At 41.2% G+C, this 22684-nt stretch overlaps 1 protein-coding gene across 3 annotated transcripts; it reads left to right on the top strand.

The window, feature by feature from the left end:
• Positions 1–940: 940 nt before the first annotated feature.
• Positions 941–11812, top strand: Txndc9 (thioredoxin domain containing 9). 3 transcript variants are annotated; one of them, XM_063229858.1, is made up of 6 exons: positions 941–1113; positions 2502–2584; positions 4700–4918; positions 6487–6605; positions 8606–8860; positions 11020–11812. In XM_063229858.1, the coding sequence occupies exons 3-6, from the start codon at positions 4730–4732 to the stop codon at positions 11135–11137; spliced, it is 681 nt and encodes a 226-aa protein (XP_063085928.1). In that variant the 5' UTR covers positions 941–1113; positions 2502–2584; positions 4700–4729; the 3' UTR covers positions 11138–11812. The 3 variants fall into 3 exon arrangements, with proteins under 3 accessions (XP_063085928.1, XP_013009979.1, XP_063085930.1); XM_063229860.1 differs by lacking the exon at positions 941–1113 and adding an exon at positions 1344–1642; XM_013154525.3 differs by lacking the exon at positions 2502–2584 and having other exon boundaries at positions 956–1113.
• Positions 11813–22684: the final 10872 nt, after the last annotated feature.

The following is a 22684-nucleotide window of genomic DNA, read 5'->3' on the forward strand; positions in this document are numbered from 1 at the left end:
TCACCATCCTTACCCCTTACAGGGAGAGTCACTGCCCTTTAAGCATTCCCGCTTGCTGCATGACTCACTTCACCCTTTTCTTCTTGATTTGGTCAATTTTACCTGAACAATTAATCTTATTGGTTGACCATAGTTCTGTCCCACCTCATACCTATCTGCCTTTCGAGTTCCTATGTTTTTCCCCATCTTGGACCCATCTCACCTTGAGATTTTACCGTGTAAAACTCCCTAGAAAAGACAGAGCCTTTGGCAACCCACTCGGAACCCCTTCTGGCTCTGACATAAGCTTTCTTTCTCTCAATAAATATATTATGCTCTTCACCTCCGTTGTTTCTAAAATTCATTCTTTCATTTTAGAGAACACGAACTCGGCTCGCACATCTAGTAGGTTGGGAGTTTCATTCCCCTATAACAGCGCCCACCGTTACATGCAGCACTGTAATGTAAAACTACAGTACTGTACGGTACAATCAGCTAGAAATATACTACTGTACAAACAAGTTGCGCTGCACAAAAAAGACATTGAGGCTCTATCAACAAGATGTACAAAACTGTACAAAGAAAAGGAAAGAAAGAAACCCATGGGTGGTTAAGTCGGAACAGTCGCTAAACAGGTAGGTCGTTAAATGAGGCAAGGATGTGTTAGGAGAGTTAAAGATTATTTAAAACCTCATTGTGCTGCATAAGTTATCTCAAATTTAGTTAAGAAATATTATAGAACGTAAATGTTCCGTTCACATGTTAACGAAGTTCAAGTGTCAGCCCTGAGCAAGATTCTTGCTATCGCGTTTCCCATGTTATGAGTAATGACCAGTGCCTAGGAAGTCCAGTAACTCTAGCCTAGGCATGAAGAAACTACAACTCCCAGCATAACTTAATCTCTTTCCCGCGGAACTATTTTACCCGGAGGGAAACAAGGTGCGCAAGCACAGTACCATTCAGTGCACGCCCCCATAGTTTCCTCTCTGGTCGCACATTGTGTCGCGAGAGAATCCTAGCCAATAAGGAGGAGGGGGAGAGGCCGATTAGCAGTTGCCTGCAGCTGCTGCGATCCTGAAGACAGTTTTCTAGTGCTGCGTCTTTTTCATTTGTCAGGCATTGCGGAGAGTTCAGGTGAGACAGTGGATGGCAGCATCTGCGGCTGCCGCGTCCCGGTAATGTTGAGCCACATTGGCTCAACATTAGGCTGGGTCGAGGGAAGGGTGCGGCCCTGACGCCGTTGTCTGTGCGGCGGCCGAGGCTGTTGCGCATGCGCCCCAGGAGGCCGTGAAGTCAGGGGTCTCCCGGAACTGCCCTTATCTGTCCTCGGGGATCCGGGGAGACCAGAATACCGTTAGGAATATTCCTGGGGGAGCATTTAGGGTCCAGGCCCTTGGTTGTGTGGGCGGGTTTTTGTAGAGGAATCCAGAAATGGTTAGGGAATTTGACACGCGGTGTCCTTTTCCATCGTTATACTTGATCTGTAAAAAGAATCTGAAGCTATAGTTTGAAGAATGAAAAGTTACCAGTGCCACGACACCGTCTCCTTGGCCCTTCCTGAATACAGTGGGCCCCACCCTCTGCACCCACAACAGCTCTTGCTAATCACCTCTGTTCCCAGTTTCTCAGTTAAATTCTGGGCTCTTCCTGTAGACCTCGAAGGGTAAGCTTCCGCTGCGCTGTAAAAGCAGGTTTTGACCCTCTTTTACTAGTCGCATCCTGTGCCCACTCCCAGGGTGGCAGTCCTATTGAGTTTCTTCTTGGTGGATAAAGAGTATGAAAATCTGCTATTTTTAAAATAGAGCTGCTTTTCAATTGCATAGCATTGATGATGAGCTTATAGTTTGTTTTTTTTTTTAACTCAAATACTTTTGTACTTAATAATTTGAACAGAAACTTAAGCATGTAAAGTGTAATTTTAAAATACAGTGAATTTTTAAAATTTTTAAATGTATTACAGTAAAAGACATATTACTGTGAATCCCCCTCAGAATTCTTCCCTTCATTTCAAACGCATTTACCCCCACGTTCTTACCATTTTCTGAAGCAGTTCTGGAAGTCCTTCCTTGGTGTCTGTTTACACTGTAGTAGGTGCTTGGATCCCTGAATTGACTCAAAATAGTTATCTTGCCTGGTCATTTTGATTTTGGGGAGAAAGAGCCAGAAGTCAAATAGTGAATAAGTGGATCAGAACACACTATTTGTTTTGTTTTGTTTTGTTTTGTTGAGACAAGATCTCAAGTGCAGTTCAGGCTGGCTTTGAGCTCATTTTGTAGCCCAGACTGGTCTCAAACTCATAATGCAACAATCTTCCTCTCTCAGCCTTCCAAGTGCTGGGATTACAGACATGTGCCACAACTCCCAATATTATACACTGTTTTGTTTTCATTTGATACAAATTGCTGTAAACGTTTGATCAATACAGGGTGATCATAAACTATGGTGAATACTTAAATTTAAAAATTTGCTATAGTAAAATATATTCCCATTAATTCTCCTCACTTTCCCTCCCCATCCCCCAGACAAGGTGTTGCTGTGTAATCCAGGCTGACATCAAACTCAAGGCAATCCTCTTGCCTGAGCTTCCCAAGTGCTGAGATTACAGGTATGTGCCACCATAACGGCTTCTTACCCTCAGCTTAAAGCTATTCCTTCATTCTTGGCGGTGTGCCTTCTACTTTAACAAGATTTTTAAAATTTAAACACTCGCCGTATCCTTTGATGACTCCTTGTATGTTCATTCAACATTGAATGCAAGTATGAAATGAATTATGCTTTCTCTTGCTTTTTCTATAAGGAAAATGGCATCAGGAGTAAAGTTTGCAAGAATAATATTTCTATTCATATCAGCATTTATAGAAGGTCTGTGTGTCCAGGTTCAGAGTTAGAGTCTCAGTGAATGAGTTCATAGTTCATTCAGGTTTTTAAGGTGCTTTAGTAGGATTTGCCAAACTATAGTTTATTGAGGTGCAACATCTTCCTGTTTTAAAAGGCAAATTATAAATCATTTCTGTGGCAATACCCCAAGAATATACATAAAATTGCTCTGTTGCCAGTAGAAAATACTCCATTTATTGAAAAATATGTAACAGAGATCTTTTGTCTAATCTGAGGTCTGTTTTAAAATCTAGGTTAAGGGCCAGGGATTTAGCTCAGAGGCATAAGCGCCTGCCTGGCAAGCTCAAGCTCAAGGCGGTCTGTTTGATCCTGATACCAAAAATAAATAAAACCTAGATTAAGCCAGGTGTGGTAGTGCATGTCTGTAAATCCCAACACTCGGGCAAGGCAGGAGGAAAGTTCGAGACCAGCCTGGGCTACAAAGTGAGCTGAAAGCCAGCCTGAATTGTATAGCAAGACCTTGTCTCAAAAAGACTAAAAAATAAAAAATTAATTTAAAAAAAACCTAGATTGCACAAAGAAATATAGTACTTCTCTTTTTTGTGTTTGTTTTGTTTTTTTATTTTGTTTGGTACTAGGGATTGAACTCATGACCTTGCACTTGCCAGGCAGGTGCTTGTGCTGCTGAGCTAAATCCCTGGCGCACTATATAGTATCTCAAAAAGTTAGCCAGAAGTGACCCCAGCATTCAGGAAGCTGAGGCAAGAGGATCATAGTGAGTTCAAAGCCCACCTAACTCTGTCTCAAGAAAAAAATTTTTTTCCAAAAAGTATTTGAAGTTTTACATCAAAATTAAGAGCATTTGCAGGGCATGGTGGTACACGCCTCTAATCCCAGCATTCTGGAGGCTGAGGCAGGTGGAATATTGTGAGTTGGATACAAAATGAGGTCAAGGCCAGTCTCAAAAAGACAAAAACAAACAACAACAACAAAAAGACACTGACTATTATTAGTACAATGAAACCAGTGTCAATTTTTGGAAGTTTGTAGGTTTTGGTGGGTGGTAGAATAGGAGTGGGCAGACTCCTTGGAAGTGATCACAGAAAAGGTGTCTGTTGCTCAACTCACGGAAAGCCCAGTAGTTACACCCGCCCACTGGAAAGCCGTTTTTCTGCTTTGCTTCCTTTTTCCTTCAGTAAAAACTGATTATCAGCACACAGCCCTCATACAACTAAACTGGTTTCTCTGTGGTCTGGCGATGTCCTTAAAGATTTATTTTGGCTTTAGTATGGTAAAGTAAATCAGAGGCACCTAAAATTTGTTGTAAGTGGTTACATTTTAGTCCTCAATTAGAGTTTGATTTAAAAAAAAAAAAGTTTCTGTTAGTTATAACATGTTCCCACTAGCTTGAGACTGGAAGCACTGTGTGCATGAGCATCCCATTGGGCGCTGGTAGCACCTGATGGGATTGTCCTTGCCATCTGGTACCCTTGGTAGTTCCGAGCTGCTTGGCAGTGAGACATCTAAATTACAGCCCCATTGTGAACACGTTCAGTTACATGTTCAGTTACGACCAGCTCTGGTTTCTCTCTAGTTGGTTATGGCTAAAACATGAGGTTTAACTCTTCTGAAATTTTGGTGTGACTCTAACCTACTGAAAATTAAACTCAGAAACACTTAAATAAAAATAAAGATTCATAAGCATAGCCGGGGCATAAGCACCTGCCTGGAAAGTACAAGATCCTGAGTTCATTTCCTGGTACCAAAAAAAAAAGATTCATAAGCATAAAGCAAGTCCTTAGCTGTTGGCAGAATGCTCTGCGGAATACAAGTAACTAGAGAGAATATCACTGCTTCTTGTTGTTTTAAATCTTTTCCCCAGCACAAAAGCTGAACCGTACCACTTAGAGGAATGGAAGCAGACGCATCTGTTGACATGTTTTCCAAAGTCCTGGAGAATCAGCTGCTGCAGACCACCAAACTAGTAGAGGAACATTTGGATTCCGAAATTCAGAAACTGGATCAGATGGATGAAGATGAATTGGAACGGCTCAAAGAAAAGCGCCTGGAAGCCCTAAAGAAAGCTCAACAGCAGAAACAAGTAATCTCTCTGCCCTGCTTTCTGAAATTGCTGTAATAGTATGCGCCCAACAGCTTACATATGCACATGCACTACTAGTTACATTTGGGCCTTTGGTTCTAGAATTTTCGGAATTCAGTTTCTGTCATTGTCAACCGTTTGTCCAGGAAGCCTCAGGTGTAGCTCAGTAGTAGAGTGTTGGCCCAGCATGTGCAAGGCCCTGGGATTAATCTCCAGCACCATTTAAAAAACAAAAAAAAAAACCAAAAAAAATTAAATTTGTCCAGAAAAAAAAATTAGGGAAGATGTGATATGTGAAGGGCTGACTTACGGAAGAGAAATTAAAGCTTAAATTTTAGCCCAAGCTGAGATCTGCACCACACTTGTGGCTGGGTGCAGTTCTGTGTAAGACGACCTTTCTGAAGGTGATCTAGTATGGGTACAGACACTTTATAAGCACTGAGTCAGGCACATTCAGGCATTCCTGTGTAGGGTGCATTTCCATTTTCACGACAGCCCAGTGAGATAACCGCTTTGTCGTGTCCACTGTGAAGATGAGGAACTGAGGTTCAGAAAGGCCAGTGGCATTCTTGGCCCAGTAAGTGGTGGGCTAGGTATTGGAACCTGTGCCTTCAGCCTGTGTGGTCAGGTCTCATTTTTGCTAAAAGCAGCAGCCTAAAAAGTGGACCAAGCTTCCTGCTGCGGGAGCCATTGGAAGAGGTCTGGCAGGCAAGACTGTTGAGGGCTTCTGGTATTGGTTAGGGAAGTGAAAAGAGATGCAAGCTCCCCGTCTTGGACCCATGTGAGCAGACTTTTTCTTCTCAGGACAAGGTCTCTTGGTGACATGCATGGCATGACCCTCAGAAGCAAAGGGGCCCCCAAGCTCTGAGCTTCAGTCATCTCTCTCTGTCTCTGAGACTGACTGGTTTCTGCTTCTTTTGGTTTTGGTATTTTGGTGTTTTGGTTTTGGGTTTTAGGTGTTTTTTGTTTCTTGTTTTGCTGGGGAGGGAACACTGTTTTTAAAAGCTTTGTATGACTTGGGTGTAGCTCAGTGGTAGAACATTTGCCTGACCTGCACAAGGCCTAATTTTCAATCTCCAGCACCACAAGAAAAAAAGAAAAAAATCTTTGTTTTCTGTTTTGTGTTGCTTTTTGGTACCGGGAATTGAACTCACAACCTCACACTTGCTAAGTAGGCACTTATGCTGCTGAGCTAAATCCTCAGCCCAAAAATCTTTGTAATAACTTAAATCAGATGCTTCTGATTTTAGTAGTTTAAGAGCACACAGACACCCATAAAAGCAGGGTGAAGTGGTGCTGACCTGTAATCCCAACACTCAGAAGGCTGGGTAAGGAAGATTGCTATGAGTTTGAGGCCATCCTGAGATACATAGGAAGTTCAAGGCCAGCCTGAACTACATAGCGAGACCCTGTCTCAACCAAAAGAAGAAAAAGAAAAGGAATAAAGGGAATAAAGTTTCTCAACCAGATAAAATTGACTTGATTACAAAATAATTGTGACACTTAACACCAAGTAGTGCTGAATGAAGTATACCACATCTGTAATATTTTACTTCCATCCACATTAGGAATGGCTTTCGAAAGGACATGGGGAGTACAGAGAAATCCCTAGTGAGAGAGACTTTTTTCAAGAAGTCAAGGAGAGTAAGAAGGTGGTTTGCCATTTCTACAGAGACTCCACGTTCAGGTAACTGTGTCCCCACCCTTTCCTAAAGCAAAGGAGATGTTTGCACAGAGATACATTGGCTTGGTAGAGACATTTAACCACTACCCAGTCCCATTATTTAAATACAGGATGACTAAAAGTTGCATATTTTTGGTTACTTTTTATGTAACAGGAAATACAAAGATGACTATAAAATAAAGTCTGTTAACATCAGATTTACTCAATTTTTTGTGTGTGGTATATCTTAAAATATTCAACACACAATGTAGTGTCATAATCTGGGCAGTGTTATCTGGGCTCTTTCCAGATTCTTTTTGCATTATTGTCTGTCTTTGAACAACACACTGTAACTGTTGTGTGTTGGTCTTTCCTTCTGCAGGTGGGTATAATTTTAATGAAATGTCTACCTGCTAAGCACAACTAAAGACATCAGTGGACATACTGGTTGACATTTTGTTATCCCATATTTTTCCATTATTTGGTCTTTTAGACCTAAAATCTAAATTATAAATGACTTTTTAAACCTTGTTTTGAATAAATAACAAGTGAATTCCATACCACTTGGTTCCAAAGGTGCATAAATATTTTTAAATAGCATTTTTTACAGAATAGCTTGTTAGATGTTGGTCATCTAGCAACACCACCCATAGAATTAATATAATCGTTGACCACTGTTGGACCTTTTTTAGTTTCATTTCTTCTTTCAAGTTCTATCATTTCTGTATTGTAAGTTGTTGACAAGGCAACATCTTTAAAAGTCTTTCCATTTCACAAACTTTTCTTCTCTGGTACACTAACATTTCTCCCTTTCTTAGTTTCTCCTTTTGCAAATTTTGGTACTTCAGTCTCAGAGTGCCAGTGACTGTTTTGTATTGTAAAAGAATATCACCGAGTTCTGAGAGGGGTAAAGATTATATCTAATGTACTTAGGATAAGAGGTGCAGAGCACAAAATTATAGGTTATTTTTCACACCAGGAAATAGATATTAATTAGTAAAATAACCATAACTTGTTAGATTTCATTAGAAGCAAATATCTAAAGCAAATACAATGTTCTGAATAAACCATATGCAAAGAATAGTCGATATAAAACAGATGTACGAGTGTATCTTGTGCAAACAAGAATCAGCCAGGTGCAGTGACGCCTGCCCAAGCAGCATTGAGGGTCGTACTGGAAACTGCTAAGTAGTTAACCAAACTGAAAGGAACAACTCCCTCAGCTGTGTCCTTGGTGCCCTGTGAGCTCTTTAATGTTCTGCCAGCCTATTAACCTATGGTGGCTTAAAGGCCAGGGACATGCAAATAAACGGTGAGTACTATAGACAGTCAGTAATACACTCCCATGTAAGTTGCTTGTATTTCTTGAATTAATTTTTTGGTAATTCTGAGAACATCTTAGAAATGTGTATTTAAAATTCTGGCCAGAAAAATTCTTGGTGCTTTTTCTCCTACTGAGATAACAAAGCCACGATATGGGGAACTGAGGGGAGAGCAGTGGCTTTCCCAGCTGGTGTCTGCCAATTCATCCCTCCCTGGGTTTCCTCTATGAGATAAAATGGAACAGGCTGAAGAGAATCGAAACTCTAATGTTTGGTCCTTTACTGTGATGTTGCCAGCCTGGGAACCTTTATGACATAAAGCCTGTGTTTAAGTATTTTGGCATTGCGTTTTAACAAATACCATTGAGGCAAATGTGACTTTCTAGAATGCTAGCGTCTATGCCTCTCATATTACTTATGATTTTGAGGTGAAGTCATCTGATACAAGTACAAGCTGGCTGCCAGCAAACAGAAAACTATAAAATCAGATGCACAGTTGTGTTTATTTTTAAGTCAGACATGGTGATATGCACTTGTCATCCCAGCACTGGAGTGCTGAGGCAGGAGGCTCACCGTGAGTTAAATGCTCCCAGCTTCAACCGCATAATGAAACCCTGTCTCAAAAATCAAGACAAAATGAAAATTTCTTTTTAAAGAAGTCTCTTGCTTTGTTTCTTGACATCTACGTGTTTTTACCTGTAGATGTAAAATATTAGACAGACATCTGGTGATCCTGTCCAAGAAACATCTTGAGACCAAGTTTTTGAAGCTGAATGTGGAAAAAGCACCCTTCCTGTGTGAGAGACTGCGTATCAAAGTCATCCCCACACTGGCACTCGTGAAAGATGGCAAAACACAAGATTATGTGGTGGGATTCACAGACCTGGGCAATACTGACGACTTCACCACAGAGACTTTGGAATGGAGATTGGGCTGTGCTGACATCCTCAATTACAGGTGACTTCAGCCGGACAACACATTCATCTTGTCTGCTCTAGGGCTAGGGATATAGCTCACTGTAATTAGCACCTGCCTAGCAAGCACAAGGTCCTGAGTTTGGTTTCTGGTCCCCCCCCCCCCCCGCAAAAAAAAAATAGTATAGTCTTGTCTACTCAACTTTTTTTTTTTTTTAAATATCTTAAGATTTATGAAATTAAGGCCTGTGGCTGAGACAGTTTCTACGGAAAAGCATTATGCTTTAAAGAATACATTAGTGCAATCCTGTGACAAAATTTGATTTACAGATAAAACTGAGTCTTGAAGTATACCTGATTGTAAAGTTTTTCAACTTAGAAGATACATTTGAAATTAATTCTGTGTCAACCTGGTAACCCAGAGTGAAACTTAGAGCAGATTCTTCTCAGCCCCTATATCCCCCGGGACTGGGGGTTGAACCTAAGACTTCACACACTCTATCGGGGGTGAGCACTCTACCACCCCAGCTACCCCTGGCCCCGCTTCTGCAGTATAATGCTGACTTAAGTGATTCTCTTTGATAAAATTAAATATTTAAAACACATTTCTGAAGGTTATATTTTTATTTTGTGGTGCTGGAGGTCTGAGCCAGGGCCTTACACATGCCAGGCAAGCACTTTACCTGGGAGCTATATGCCGATCCCTTAAGTTTATATTTTAAAATATAGATCTGACATGTAGAATCTGAAAAGCAAAAGGTTTCTCTTACTGTGGAGGATAGTCTCAGCTGGAAAACAATATGAAATTCAACTTGTATTTCTTAAGTAATCTTTGTCTGAAATTCGTCTGTAGTATCTTATGTTCTGTGCCTGTTCTTTTGTTTCTTTAGTACTAAGGATTGGACCCAGGACCTCAGCCCTGAGCTACATCCCCTGCTCCTTTTTTATTATCTTGAGGCAGAGTCTTGCTACATTGCTTAGGATGAGCTTGAATTTGCAGTCCTCCTGCCTCAGCTTCTGTGATTGTTCTTGTTTGGAAAAGTAACAGGTCAAATTGTGCAGTTTTCTTTCTAGTTGTAGTGCCTTTCTGTTAGTAGAAAATTCATTTTTTTCTCTCCCACTTCTCATCCGCTTTTTTTGAATCTCTTGACAGGGAGCCACAGGAAATTATTAAAATAAGAATTATTATGTCATTTACATACCTTCAAATGTTACCATCATCCCATTAATGTCCTTTGGATTAGTAATGTTCTCCAACTCCCCATACTCTGTCTTTGGTACCTGTTAACCAGAGATCATGTGCTCCCCACATACACACGTTTCATTTTGTTTTGCTTTCCAAGACTGACGTTTTCCGTCTCTTGTGTTTGGTTACGTTTCTATTTAGTGCTATCCATAGGAGCTGTTCATTTTATTCAGTGTTAGACTATTGCCATACCAAAGTTCAGACTGCTCTAGGTTCCTGTAATCCTTTGAGCCCTACTTTTCTGGTTCCAGAGAAGCTATTTTAGGGGGGGCTTAGTTTGTGCTCTCATAAAATTTGCTTTTTCTCCAAGGAACCATCCTGTCTTCCAACAGCAAGTGATAGTTCAAAACCAAGATCTGGGTGTCAAGCGTACCTTTGCAGACACTTGCAAAAGAAGAAATTCTCCCATTTCAATTATTTTTCAAGTGTCACTAAAATTTTTTTAAAAACTAATGAAAAAAGTTTTCATGCCAACTCCAGGTTAATGATAATGGGTTCCAAGAGTTTTGCTAGTGGCTGTAGAGACTAAGTGTTAAAAAATATTAAATAGGAAGGTATTGTGTTGAAAATGATCAAAGTATGTTATGTACATGTATGAACTGGCCAAAACGAAACCACTGATCTATGTAACCAAGCTGAGCATGCACTCAGGAGTCCGAGGCAAGAGGATTTCCATGAGTTTGAGACTAGCCTGGGAAAAAAAAAGTAACCAAAACACTTCTTCCAGTGCTTCTTGGTGAGAAATTACTGTCACAGGTTATAAATGGTAAAGGAGAAAACTTTGTTCTAACACGTTAATCATTCAGGATAATATGGCTACTATACTTCTACCTTGACCAGAGGCATTTTAAAGAAAATCTTCTATATTTTGTGTTCTTTGTTATAGTAAGGAAGATAGTTTTTCTTTGCAATTTAGGATGCCAAACATACTAAATGCTTCTCATATTTATTTTTAGTGGAAATTTAATGGAGCCACCATTTCAGAGCCAGAAGAAGTTTGGGACAAACTTCACAAAGCTGGAAAAGAAAACAATCCGAGGAAAGAAATATGACTCAGACTCCGATGATGATTAGAGCACAATTACAGTTCTTTGTAAATTGTCCGTTTCTGTTTACTTCAGACTTAACGTGTTTCTAAAAATCTTTGATTTTAATACATTGATCCATCTAATGCTCATATCCCGGATTTTTATACGGTCCCTCGACCCTGGAAGGCATCATTATGATTTTCTGTGTGACCTTCAGGTTCAGGTTGAGGAAAACTTCTGAATTCTTAAATTACCTGGGAGGGGTCTAGCTGCTGTGTGGATGAGATTGGTTTTTATCATAGTGTGATTCTTACATCTTTATACCATACACAGTTGTGTTTTTAACCTACTGAGCTAGAAATAATAACCCAAGAGACTGTTCCAGGACTAGGCCTTACTCAGTGCTGTTTGCATCAAAGCCCAGTAACACTTACTGGTGTGGCACTCTGCCCTGGTAAATGAACATGACTGACACACTTCACTTGTGGAATTTATTTAAATAACTCTTACAGAACTGCTTATTCTGGATGCCGCCTGTTGGTGCAGAATCAACTGATGCAGCAGAAGGCTATTTCAGGTTGTAAACATATTGCCTTACTTCACGGGTCCTCATGACTTATGTTTTAAGACAGGCATTTAAAAGTAATCCGGAAACACTTGGAATGGCAGCATGAGGAAATCCACTGACTCAATAAAATAACCATAATTGGTTTTTAAAAAATTCTCTTATTTTTAAAGTTTAAGTTGGGTGTGGTGGTGCACTCCTATAATCCCAGCACTTAGGAGGCTGAGGCAGGAGAATTGTTTGCAAGTTCAAGACCAGCCTAGGCCACAAAGTGAGCCCAAGGCCAGCCTGAACTGCATAGCAATACCCTGTCTCAAAAAGACTAGAAAAAATAAAGTTTAAGTCTGTGGAAAGTGTTGCAAGGGAATACAGCAAATGTTTATTTAAGAAAATCTCAGGGCTGGGGTTGAGCTTGGTGGTAGAACACTTGCCTACCATGTGCAAGAGAGTCCTCAGTAAAAATAGTCTCTGGCTTAGGGGCTGGGGATTTAGCTCAGCGGCATAAGCGCCTGCCTTGCAAGTAGGCAGTCGTGAGTTCGATCCCTGGTACCGATAAAAAGGAAAAAGACAAAAAAAAAAAATAGTCTCTGGCTTTTGAACCATGACCCCATTCTATCTCTGCACCCACCCAGCTGTCTGCCACAAAAGCTCTAACCCTTTCTCTTCCCGGGCCCCCGTGTGGGACAGACCCATTCAGGAATAGCTTGCTGAGTGTGCAGGCCGCCAGTTGTCCTTCCCCGGAAAGTGGAAAAGGCGGAGAGACCATGGTATCAGTCCTAGGAAAGCAAGCTGCTATGCCATCCCATCTCTGGGTCAGGGGCACTGACATTCTGTCCAGGGGAGGCAGCAGGCCATCAGAACAGCTCAATATTAAAAATTTTAAATGGACTAACTCACTTTGTTTAGGGCAGAGTGGAGGAGGAAAAAGTTACATACGCAGTTCTTCCGAATACGATGAATACTGGCCATAGGGGAAGACAAGACAGCTCCATGACAGCAATAAGCAAAAGATCAGTGAGGGTTCAATACAAACAGCTGTGTAATGGAATCATAGGACAGGGGCTGGGGAGATGCTCAACAATCTACAAGTCTGAGGGCCATGGGGAGCCTTCGGCTCTGCTCCATGGTGTGCGGTCTCTCCTCCCAGTGTTGGGGAATCTGGGTTTTGTGTCTGCACCTGCATATGCCTACAACTTCTTAGTCCTTTGGGCAGTGGTGGAGGAGATAAGCCTTACAGGAAACAGTAATACATGTATGTATGTCTGAATTTAATTGGATCTAACTGCAGCAGAGACTGAGTTACAGCTCAGTAGCAGAGCCCTTGCTTAGCACTTGAGGCCACAGAACCACATTTAGAAATAATAAAATGCCCCAGAGCACTGTCAACAGTGCTAGAGCGCTAGGTAGCAGTAAGTGGATGCTTATGGCGAGACGTGATCACAGCAGAGGCAGGCTAACCAGAGGCTTCGAGAGTAGATTGGGAAAGATGGTCATTGTCGCTGGGGATGGAAGGGATGGAAGGGAGTGACTGTACCCTGAAAGGAACGTCAGGCTCCCTGCTTCTTAACTCTGTCCAGCCAAGTAGCTAAAGCAGACAAGCACCTTGCGAGAGAGTGGATTGAAAGGACAGTGCTCAAAAACAAGGAAATTATGCTGGAGGTAAAAGAAGGTATGGTGGAAATACTCTAGCAAGTAATATCAATAAAGAGAGGAAGTGCTTTCAAGAACCCGATGGAAATTCTGGAGTTAGAAGTACAACTGCAGTGAAAGATGGATTACAGGAACTGAACAGTAGATAAGTCTGCAGGAGAAAGAATGAGCAAACTATCAGCAAATGTAGATACTTACACAAACGAAGCTGTCAAAAAAAACAGAAAAATGAACGAAAAGCATCCCAAAATAAATACAGATCACACATGATGGGTGTTCAAAGAAGAAAGAAATTAGGGCTGGAGTGTAGCATGGTGCTAGGGTGCTGGCCTGGCATGCCAAAGGCTCAGGGATGATTCCTCAACACTGGAAGGAAGAAATAATGCCTGGAAATCCCAAATTCAATTTAACCATTAATCCAAGGTCAGCTAGTTCTAAAAAGGTAATAAAAATCCATACATAACCAGGTACAGCAAAAGTGATAAAATACAGAGACCAAATCTTGAGAACAGAAAAAATGACAATGTACAAGAAAGCCCCACTAACAGGTTTCCACAGGCTTTAACCCACTGTTGACACAAAGGGATCTAGTCACTTTTATCATTCTTTGACCAATAAGAGTAATGGAATATGTATGAATTAAGTCTAATTAGGTGCTCAAATTTGAATAATTATTGCTCAAATATCAATACCCATACTAGGTAAAATTACAATCAGCAAATTTATTTCATTAAATAAATTTATATTTGTGAGTTTCTTTAAAACACATAGCTGGCTGATTTGTTTGGAGTGTCATAACAGGTTTGGCTATTGTAAAAGCACAGCAGCACCATTGTTTCAGGTAAATTTTTGGTAACACTCTCTACATAACTTATGGATTAAAAACTGACAGTCAACTTAATGCCAGCTGCACTAAATCAGCAATGGTGCTGAGTGTAGATGTTCCAGCTGAGGAAAGTTGCCAGCATAAATGGATACGTGGAGAAGGAGAAGGTAGGCATTGTGGGTTTTTGTTTGACCCAGTTGGGTCTCCTGGAGGAGCTTGTCTGCTGGTTTCCCCAGTGTAAATTTGACTGTTGTCATCGGAGGAGCTCGGGATCTTGTTGGTGAGAGTGGCTGTGGTTCATTTTGGGGGAGCTCTGGTCCTTACATGGAGCACTGCTTCCTGGCTCTGGAGGGGAAGATGTGTGCCATTTAATCTCCAGGACAAACTCATCATGCTGGCTTCCTGGCATGTACTTGATTGTTCTTATTTGTCAGAGGAGCTCAGGGCCTCCATGTCACTGAGGATGGCTGTGGTGCTTTTAAGGGCAGTCCTGGTCTCACTTTCAGTGTGACTTCTCAGCTCCAGCGTAGAACTCTAAGCCTACCAGCACAGCTCCTTCACCCCACTGGCATAGACTTTCTAGCTTCCACTGCTGATCTTTGGGTCTTCCCAGCACAGATCCATAAAACAGGCTGGCATGAGTCCTTCTCGTGGGCTCTAGACTGCCAGTTGGACTCCTGGGAAGCATTGTCAGGGGCTCTAGGACTTTATCTGGACTCATAGGACATTAATATGGGATTAAGGCCCTTTACTGAATATTCTATGTCTTTAGTGTTGTGCACAGATTTCCTGCACTTTCTTATGTTAACTCTGGGTGACCATCATATTAATAATAATATAAATTTTGTGTCCTGATTCTGTTTTTCTCACAAGCCCTTGACTACAACAATCACTCACTTACATTCTGCCATTCCTAAAGAAGCTTCTATAAACTGTTTTTCAAGTAATTTGCACCTTTGGCATTTCTTCATGGGTTAATAGTTTATCAGTAATTCTCCGGGTTTTAACATGGAGATCTTACAAGTGTCCCATTGCTGGTGTATCTAATATGCATTTGCAACTGCTGCACCACAAATAAGCTGCGTTATAATTGTCTTACCATTTGTCATTTTCCTGAAGGAACTTTAATAGAATGGTGTCTGGTTTGCTCAATCAAAAACAAGATAGGTTTTATGTTACTAAGTTTTCTTTCAATCAATATACATGAACAATTTTTACAAGTCATTCATATACCAATGGTTCTTGTATCAGTCCATTTAACAAATGTTATTGTCTTAGTTCCTTTTTACTTGTCACTGAGACAAAATACCTGAAGCCCAAAGTTGGGAAAGGAAAGGTTTATTTCTTACAGTTTTTGGAGGTTTCAGTCCACACTCAGTTGGCTCCAAGACAGGTGGGCATGGCTGGGCCACAGTTCATGGCAGCCGCAAACAGCAAACTGGAACCAGCAAAGAGCAAGACACACCTTCTTCCTGCCATTGCATCACATCCTGGCTGTACCCCTATGCGGGTGTAGCACTAACACCATCAATCCAAGCACTATACAATGAACCAATCACAAATACACAATGCAAACTCATGAGGCCTGAGGGACACAGACATAAACCATGACATTCCACCCCTGGCCCCCAGGACTCATGTACATCCCTTATACAAAAGACATTTAGTCCACCTCCAAAAGTTACCAAAGTCCTAACAGTTTCAGCATTGCTGAATAGTCCAAGTCCCAAGTCTCCTCCAAGATCTATGGCAAACTCTTAACGGTAACCCTCTGTACAAATGAAACAAGGTTAAACATTTCTCAAATGCAAAGGCACAAAATAAACATTACCATTCCAAAAGTTACAAACGGGAATATGAAGCATTGGAAACAAAGCAAATCCAACATCCAGCAGGGCAAACATTAAGTCCTAGAGTTCCACACTCAGCATCTGAAGCAATCTGGTTTGCAAGCTCCAAAAGGCTTGGGTGATTCCACCCCCAGGGCACTTCCAGCGATTTCAACTCCAGCAGCTTTTCTCTTAAATCTTCTCTGCTCGCTTTTTGCAGCTTCCCTTGGATCAACCATATTCCTGGCTTTTCCAAACTTCTGGGGTCTCCACTGCACCTTTGGCTTCACCTTTACATCTTCACAAATTGCCCTCTCAGGGGCACACTGCTTGGCCTCCCAGACCCTTTGCAATCGAGGTGGAAGCTGTCTTACCCTCAGAATTCGTGTATTTTCCTTGCACCTAAAATCAGCACCTTGTGGATGCTGCCAAAGTCTGCTGCCAGCTGAAGCAGTAGCCAGGCTTTTCTCTCTCTTGGCTGTAGGGGTCAGGTGCCTGGATCACAGGGCTGTTTGCCTGATTGTAAGAAAAAGCTTCTCTACATTGCCGCCATTTTGCAACCTCATGTGGCTGCTGTCACCATTCTGGAACATGATGCTCTGCAGCTTTTCCTTCTGAGCAAATTTTTTCACCTTTGTTGTGAGGCTGCACAGGGTGGGGACCCGCTTCCTGGGATGCCCCGAGGCCATCTTTCTTATTTCTCTGTTTCCCATCAACAATCAAAATCTCAACTCTGTCTTTACAATCCACAGCCTTCCTGGAATTTTCCTTCTGGCCAAAGTCACAGCATTTTAAATTATCCTGCTGGGCTCTTTGCTCTTGATTTGAAACATATAGTTGGAGGAAAGCCCCCACCAAAAGCCATGCCACAGCCTCAATGTTTGATTGTTTTTTAATTTCTTTTTCAAGATTAATCAGTCCATTGCCCTTTGTCTCAGTCTCAGGCAAAGTCTCTGGGCAGAAGCAAAATGCAGACAAACTTTCTGCCAACCCATAACACACATCATGTGGAGTTCAACAACCACTGCAGTCCTTCCCAGCAGAAACCTCCCAAGCCTGGTCTTTATCATGAGGCTTTTTATCAGCCTTCTGGTCTCCTGAGCTCTGACCAGTATCTCCTCTACAGAATAGCCTAAGCTGCTCCAGCTCTATGTATCCAGGCCACATGTCCAAACCTTTCCAAACTCCGCCCACAAGCCATTTCCAAAGCCTCTCAAAAAACATGGCCAAGTATAGTCACAGCAGATGACCCCACTCTCGGTACCAAATTCTGTCTTAGCACTAACACCATCAATCCAAGCACTATACAATGAACCAATCACAAATACACAATGCAAACTCATGAGGCCTGGGGGACACAGACATAAACCATGACAGTTATACCATTCCCTAATGGGACAGCCACGCAGGTACCACCCATGGTTCTGAAAGGAATGAGCCAATTCAAATCAGAGCTGCCTGCAGTCAGACATATGAATTACAGCCCTGTCACAAGCACATCAACGGTTATGGTTTACATCTAGATGTTCCCCTAATGCCTCACGGGGTCACACGCAGAACTTGTGGGAGGTGACCAGATTACAGGATTTACAGCTGAATTGCTGTTAGGTCTGCTCTGGTTGGAGGAGGTGGGTCACTGCCACGTTGTGTTCCTCAGCTCCTCCCTTCTCTCTCTGTTCCGAGATGCCCTGAAGTGAGCCCCTTCCATGCCAGGCCCCTCTGTGGTGCCACCCGGCCTTGGAGCCAAAATCAACTTTCTTCCTTTAACTTGTAGGTGCCAGGTGTTTTGTCATAGTGATGAAGAAAGTGACTAAGAAACTAAGATTACCTGTTAACATCTCAAAAAAAAATGGCTGTCTGAAGACACATGATATAAAAAACTCTAAAAAAATCTGTCAGCCAGAATTTTATATATGGCAAAATCATCTTCCAGAAATCTCAGAGGAGAACCTATTTGTGCTTCTGTGTTTAAGGAGATGTGGTGGAAAGTTTGTACTTGGAAAACTGGTCATACAAAAAATATTCAAGGAAGTCTTTGGGGTTGAAAATAAAATAATAATTTAAACCTCTCTGCCAAAAAACAATACTACCAATCCTGATAATTATATGCAAGCTTATAAAAGGTATATAATTACCTAATTTACTTTTCTTCTGAAGCTGATTTTAAAAGCAGCTCTGTAAAAATACATAATTTTAGTAGTTTACCCTCAACCTAGAAATACATGTTTGTGACAAAGCACATGGGAATAAAGCTTTTTTTAAAAATAAAGCTATTTAAAGTAATGGAGCCTCAAAAAGCAACCAGAGTGAATTAAAAGGCTAATAAAAACTATACTGGCTCTCTCTATAACTATCTTAAGTGACACAAAGCATTATAATGTGTACATTTTTACCATGTTTTTATCATTTATATTTTCAGTGTATAAATTTTTAACATAGATGGAATATGTATAAAGGAAGAGGGAAAAATACTGTAGAGTTACTATTTCTATATTTTGCTGAAATTTACCGTGAAGCCTAAGGAGTGTTTGCCCAATTGTAGACTGTAAAGACCTAGAGAAAGTGCTAAGAAGACAGTTCAAAAATATGTTGGGGGACCACTACGTAGCGGCTCTGAGCAGGATTTAAAATTAACTGCTTGGCTTTCTATGTTTACTTGTCAGTCTGTCCTAGGCCTGGCCCCCTTGCCTAGTGATGGGAGCTGACTCATAGTAAGTGAACCTCTATGAATCACTGTCCTGGCTGAAGCCTGTAGTGGCCTGTGAGGCCAGCAATACCTCAAAGGGCAAGATGAGGCCACAGCTGCGGACATTTGCTCAAACATCAATTAAGTAGGTAGAGATTGCAGCTGCAGGAACTACTCCTACTGTCTCACTTCTACCATGTCTTCATGATAAGATAGTTCTCCTAAATTGACATGGTTCATTACTTGGAATTGTCCTTGAAGTGATTCCCAAGGTCCTGCTCATTGCCTGCACTTTCCTCAGTTTCCCTGCCCCTTGTTGCTGGACCTACTAAAGTGGGCAGTCCAGAGAAGTCTTTGTTTTAGCCCTCAGATTCTTGAGCTCAGATAAAGGGTCTCAACCCTCCTGGAGCCTTAAAATCATACCACTTGTCTCAATTTATTTAAACCTCCACCATACACTCGTTTGGGAGAATGAGGATCTAGATCAGGACCCAATAAAAATACATATAGTGAAAAAAATTAAAAGAATTAAAAAACACAGTACAAAATAAACCAAGAGAAGCAAAACATATACGAGCTATATGGGAATTGAACAGTAAAATGGCATGTAAGTCCAGGCACATCAACAGTACAATTAAACATGAAGAGTTAAAATAATCATAAGAAAAAAATGCAAACTCCCCTGATTGTTGTTTTGAGTTTTGTTTTTCTCTTTGAAATAAAACAGATTTGAAAAGAAAAAGAGGGGAAAAAAAGATCATAAGGCAAAATTGTCCATGCTGGGTTCAAGATTCAACTAGTCACTGTCCACAGGCACTGTACTTTAGATTCAAGGGTGACCACGCAATGAAAACAAGGTCAAGGACGAAGCTACTTAGTAGATCAAGGACTCAGTTCCACCCAAACACCTTCCTAGTCCCTTTCAATAAAGGAGCCCACGGGCAATGACGTCAACACACCAGTATGGGTGTAGGTGTGAGGTCATCACACAGGCAGGTAGGTGGGGTCTGGGGTCTGTATAAATTGAAGAAGTGGACACCACCTGGGAACTGTGGATTTGTGTTGCTCGGAGAGAAGCTGGCGTGAACCTGCATATATAATCTCCAGAATTTTAGAATCCTATAGGCAGGCTTTAAGGGATGGCTGTTGACAACTCCTGTTGGATCACCTAAGAAAAAAAAGGAAGGTTTCCATACTATTTGGAATTGGTTCAGTGGTTTAGGACGTTTTTTGCATCTCTGTAACAGCGACACTATGATCCTGTAGCTGCTGCACAGGCTTGGAAACTGCAGCGGGTTCTTCCCTTGTGGCTCCAGCTCTGAAGGCCTCGAAGAAACTATTCAGCTCTAGCTGTGCAGCTCCACAGAGACCCTAAACAGCCCATGGAGCAAACAGTGATAGCGCACATAACAAGTAACAAAAACTACAAGGCAGGTAAAAAGATGTCGTTTCTGGCCTGTGACACATGATAGCATTGCAAATGTCCAGCGTTCACAGAAAATGACAAAGCATGCAAAGACACAATGACCCACACACAGATGAAATTGTCCAAGAGACCAGCCAGCATTGGTCTTACTAAATAACTTTAAATGGACTGTTCGAAATGTAAGAAAAAGGAACTTAAAGTGATACAGTCAGTCTCAGGACTGAGAAAGGAGGAATTTGAGGCCAATTTGGGCTCCAAGCTCAACACCAGCCAAAAATACATAGCAAGACCTTGTCTCAAAAAATACAACCTAAATATAAAAGCTAAAATTATTTAAATATGAAAGTTAAAGCCATCTAAGTCATACCCATTTGTGATATGAAAACGGCCAGGAAATTACTAGCAGTTATCTAATTTCCTGATACAGTTTATGCATCTGGAGGATCTCTGGGCAGACAGGAGCCTGAGGGAAAGATGAAACCAGTAACTGAGGGAGCCTCGGTAGATGTGAGCAGGGAGCAGACAAAGAGGAGCAAATTCTTTTACTTAAAAGCTAAGTAGAAACAGTAATACAAGTGTGAGGCCACACGAATCACTGTCCGGGAACATGTGCTTCTCAGAAAGTCTAGTGTAAGGAACAGACAGCAGTATGAAGAAGTCCAGGCTCCACCTGGCATGACACATTAGGAGACATCCGAGGAACGACTGTGCCACTCCTGGTACTCAGTGGCTGCGGAATGGGGTAGGGGCACCTGTTTGCTGGAGTTTAAATAGCTTGTTGTGAGTGCTCTGCATGTATTGTCCCTCAGACACCCAGGCTTGCAAGACTAACTCCAACTGCGTCTTCACTGACCTTTCTGCCTCCGGAGTCGGCCTTTGGGCCTGGATGGCTGAATGCATTTCTTGTACTAAATGTGCACAAAGACTTACAAGAAAACTAAAGGAGCCCAGAAATAAACCAAATGAATGGATATTGATTTATTTTTTTTCTCCTACAGTAAGAGGGATCAGACCCAGGACTTCATATATGCGAAGCACATACTCTACTGCGGGACAGTGAATCTTAAACGAAGTTGTCAAGACTATTATATTGGATTGTTTGCCCTACAGCTGTCTCCACATAGTCTTAAATCAGCCTAAAGGCTTTTCTAACTTGTGTAAACAGACTGTCACCTACTCTTGTAAGAAGCAGCTGAGGCTCAGCCAATCACTAGGAGCCAGCAGTTCAAACCATGTTCAAATGAGACATTCCAGTTGTAACTAATGGGGTTCTCTCTGTGCCCTATTTATATTTTCTGTATATCACCTTTTTTTTTCTGGCTATAAATGTAACATGGTTTTGTGATCCAGATTGCTGCCTGATAGAATCACATATAAAGCCAATTAAGATGTACAAAATTAGATTTGTTGCACCTTTTAGTAAGAGTATTCAATTGGGAGAGAAGGCTTTAACACAATGAATGAAACACAACTGGATTCACACACAAAAGAATGAAGTTGGTTGACTGTCTCACACTACACAGAAACAAACTCCACAAAAATTAACACTCAGAACTCAGGACTGAGAAAGGAGGAATTTGAGGCCAATTTGGGCTCCACAGTGAGCTCAAGACCAGCCAAAAATACATAGCAAGACCTTGCTCAAAAAATACAACCTAAAAATAAAAGCTAAAATTATTTAAATATGAAAGTTAAAGCCATCTAAGTCTTAAAAAGAAAATGAAATAGTAAGCCTTCTTGACCTTGGATTTGGCAATGACACCAAATACATGAGCAACAACAACCAAAACGGATAAACTGAATTTCATCAAAATAAACTTTTGGGCACCAAAATACATTATTAAAAAATCTAAAATATGCAAGTGGGAAAAAAACAGTTGCAGGTCATGTATCTGATAAGAGTTTAGCATTTGGAATCTACAAAAAGTACCCTTATGACTCAACATATGAACTGAACTCTAAAAACCAAAATACCTCTCCTCCTTTAAAAAGAAAAAATGCAACAAAAAGTAACACAACTCTATTTTAAAATAGGCAAAAAAGAGTTGAGTAGAGATTTCCCTCAAAGAAATGACCAACAAGTATGTGAAAAGATAGTCATCATCTTAATGAGTGGTCATTATAGAAATGTGTGTTAAAACTGTACCAAGACACTAACTCACTAGCATGGGGGCTGTAATTTTATAAAATGGAAAATTACTAATATTAGCATGGATGTGGATTAGTGTCAGAAATAAAAATATAGAGAAGAATTTCTAGGAAAGAACTTTTACTTGGCACAAAGACTAGGATTGCAACCTGGCACATATGTGTGTGGGCCAGGGTAGCCTCCAGTGTGTCCCGAAAATCAAGGAAAGCTGCAGGGGTCTCTTAGGACACAGACGTCTTACAGATTATTATGAAAGAAAGTTCACTGGCATTCCAGTGCCGGAGGCAGCAAGCAGGCTCTAATGGGTGAATTATAACATTTACTCTGCCGGGCTGGACATGCGGCACACACCTGTAGTCCTAATACTCTGGGAGGCTGAGGGAGGGGCATTGCAAGTTTAAGTTCAGCCTGGGCAATTTAGCAGTTTAGTGAGACTCTCATCTCAAAATAATAATTAATTAA

Source organism: Cavia porcellus, unplaced genomic scaffold (assembly GCF_034190915.1).
Source record: "Cavia porcellus strain 051 isolate PalLab524CR breed Dunkin Hartley unplaced genomic scaffold, mCavPor4.1 scaffold_18, whole genome shotgun sequence".
NCBI classification, from domain to species: domain Eukaryota; kingdom Metazoa; phylum Chordata; class Mammalia; order Rodentia; family Caviidae; genus Cavia; species Cavia porcellus.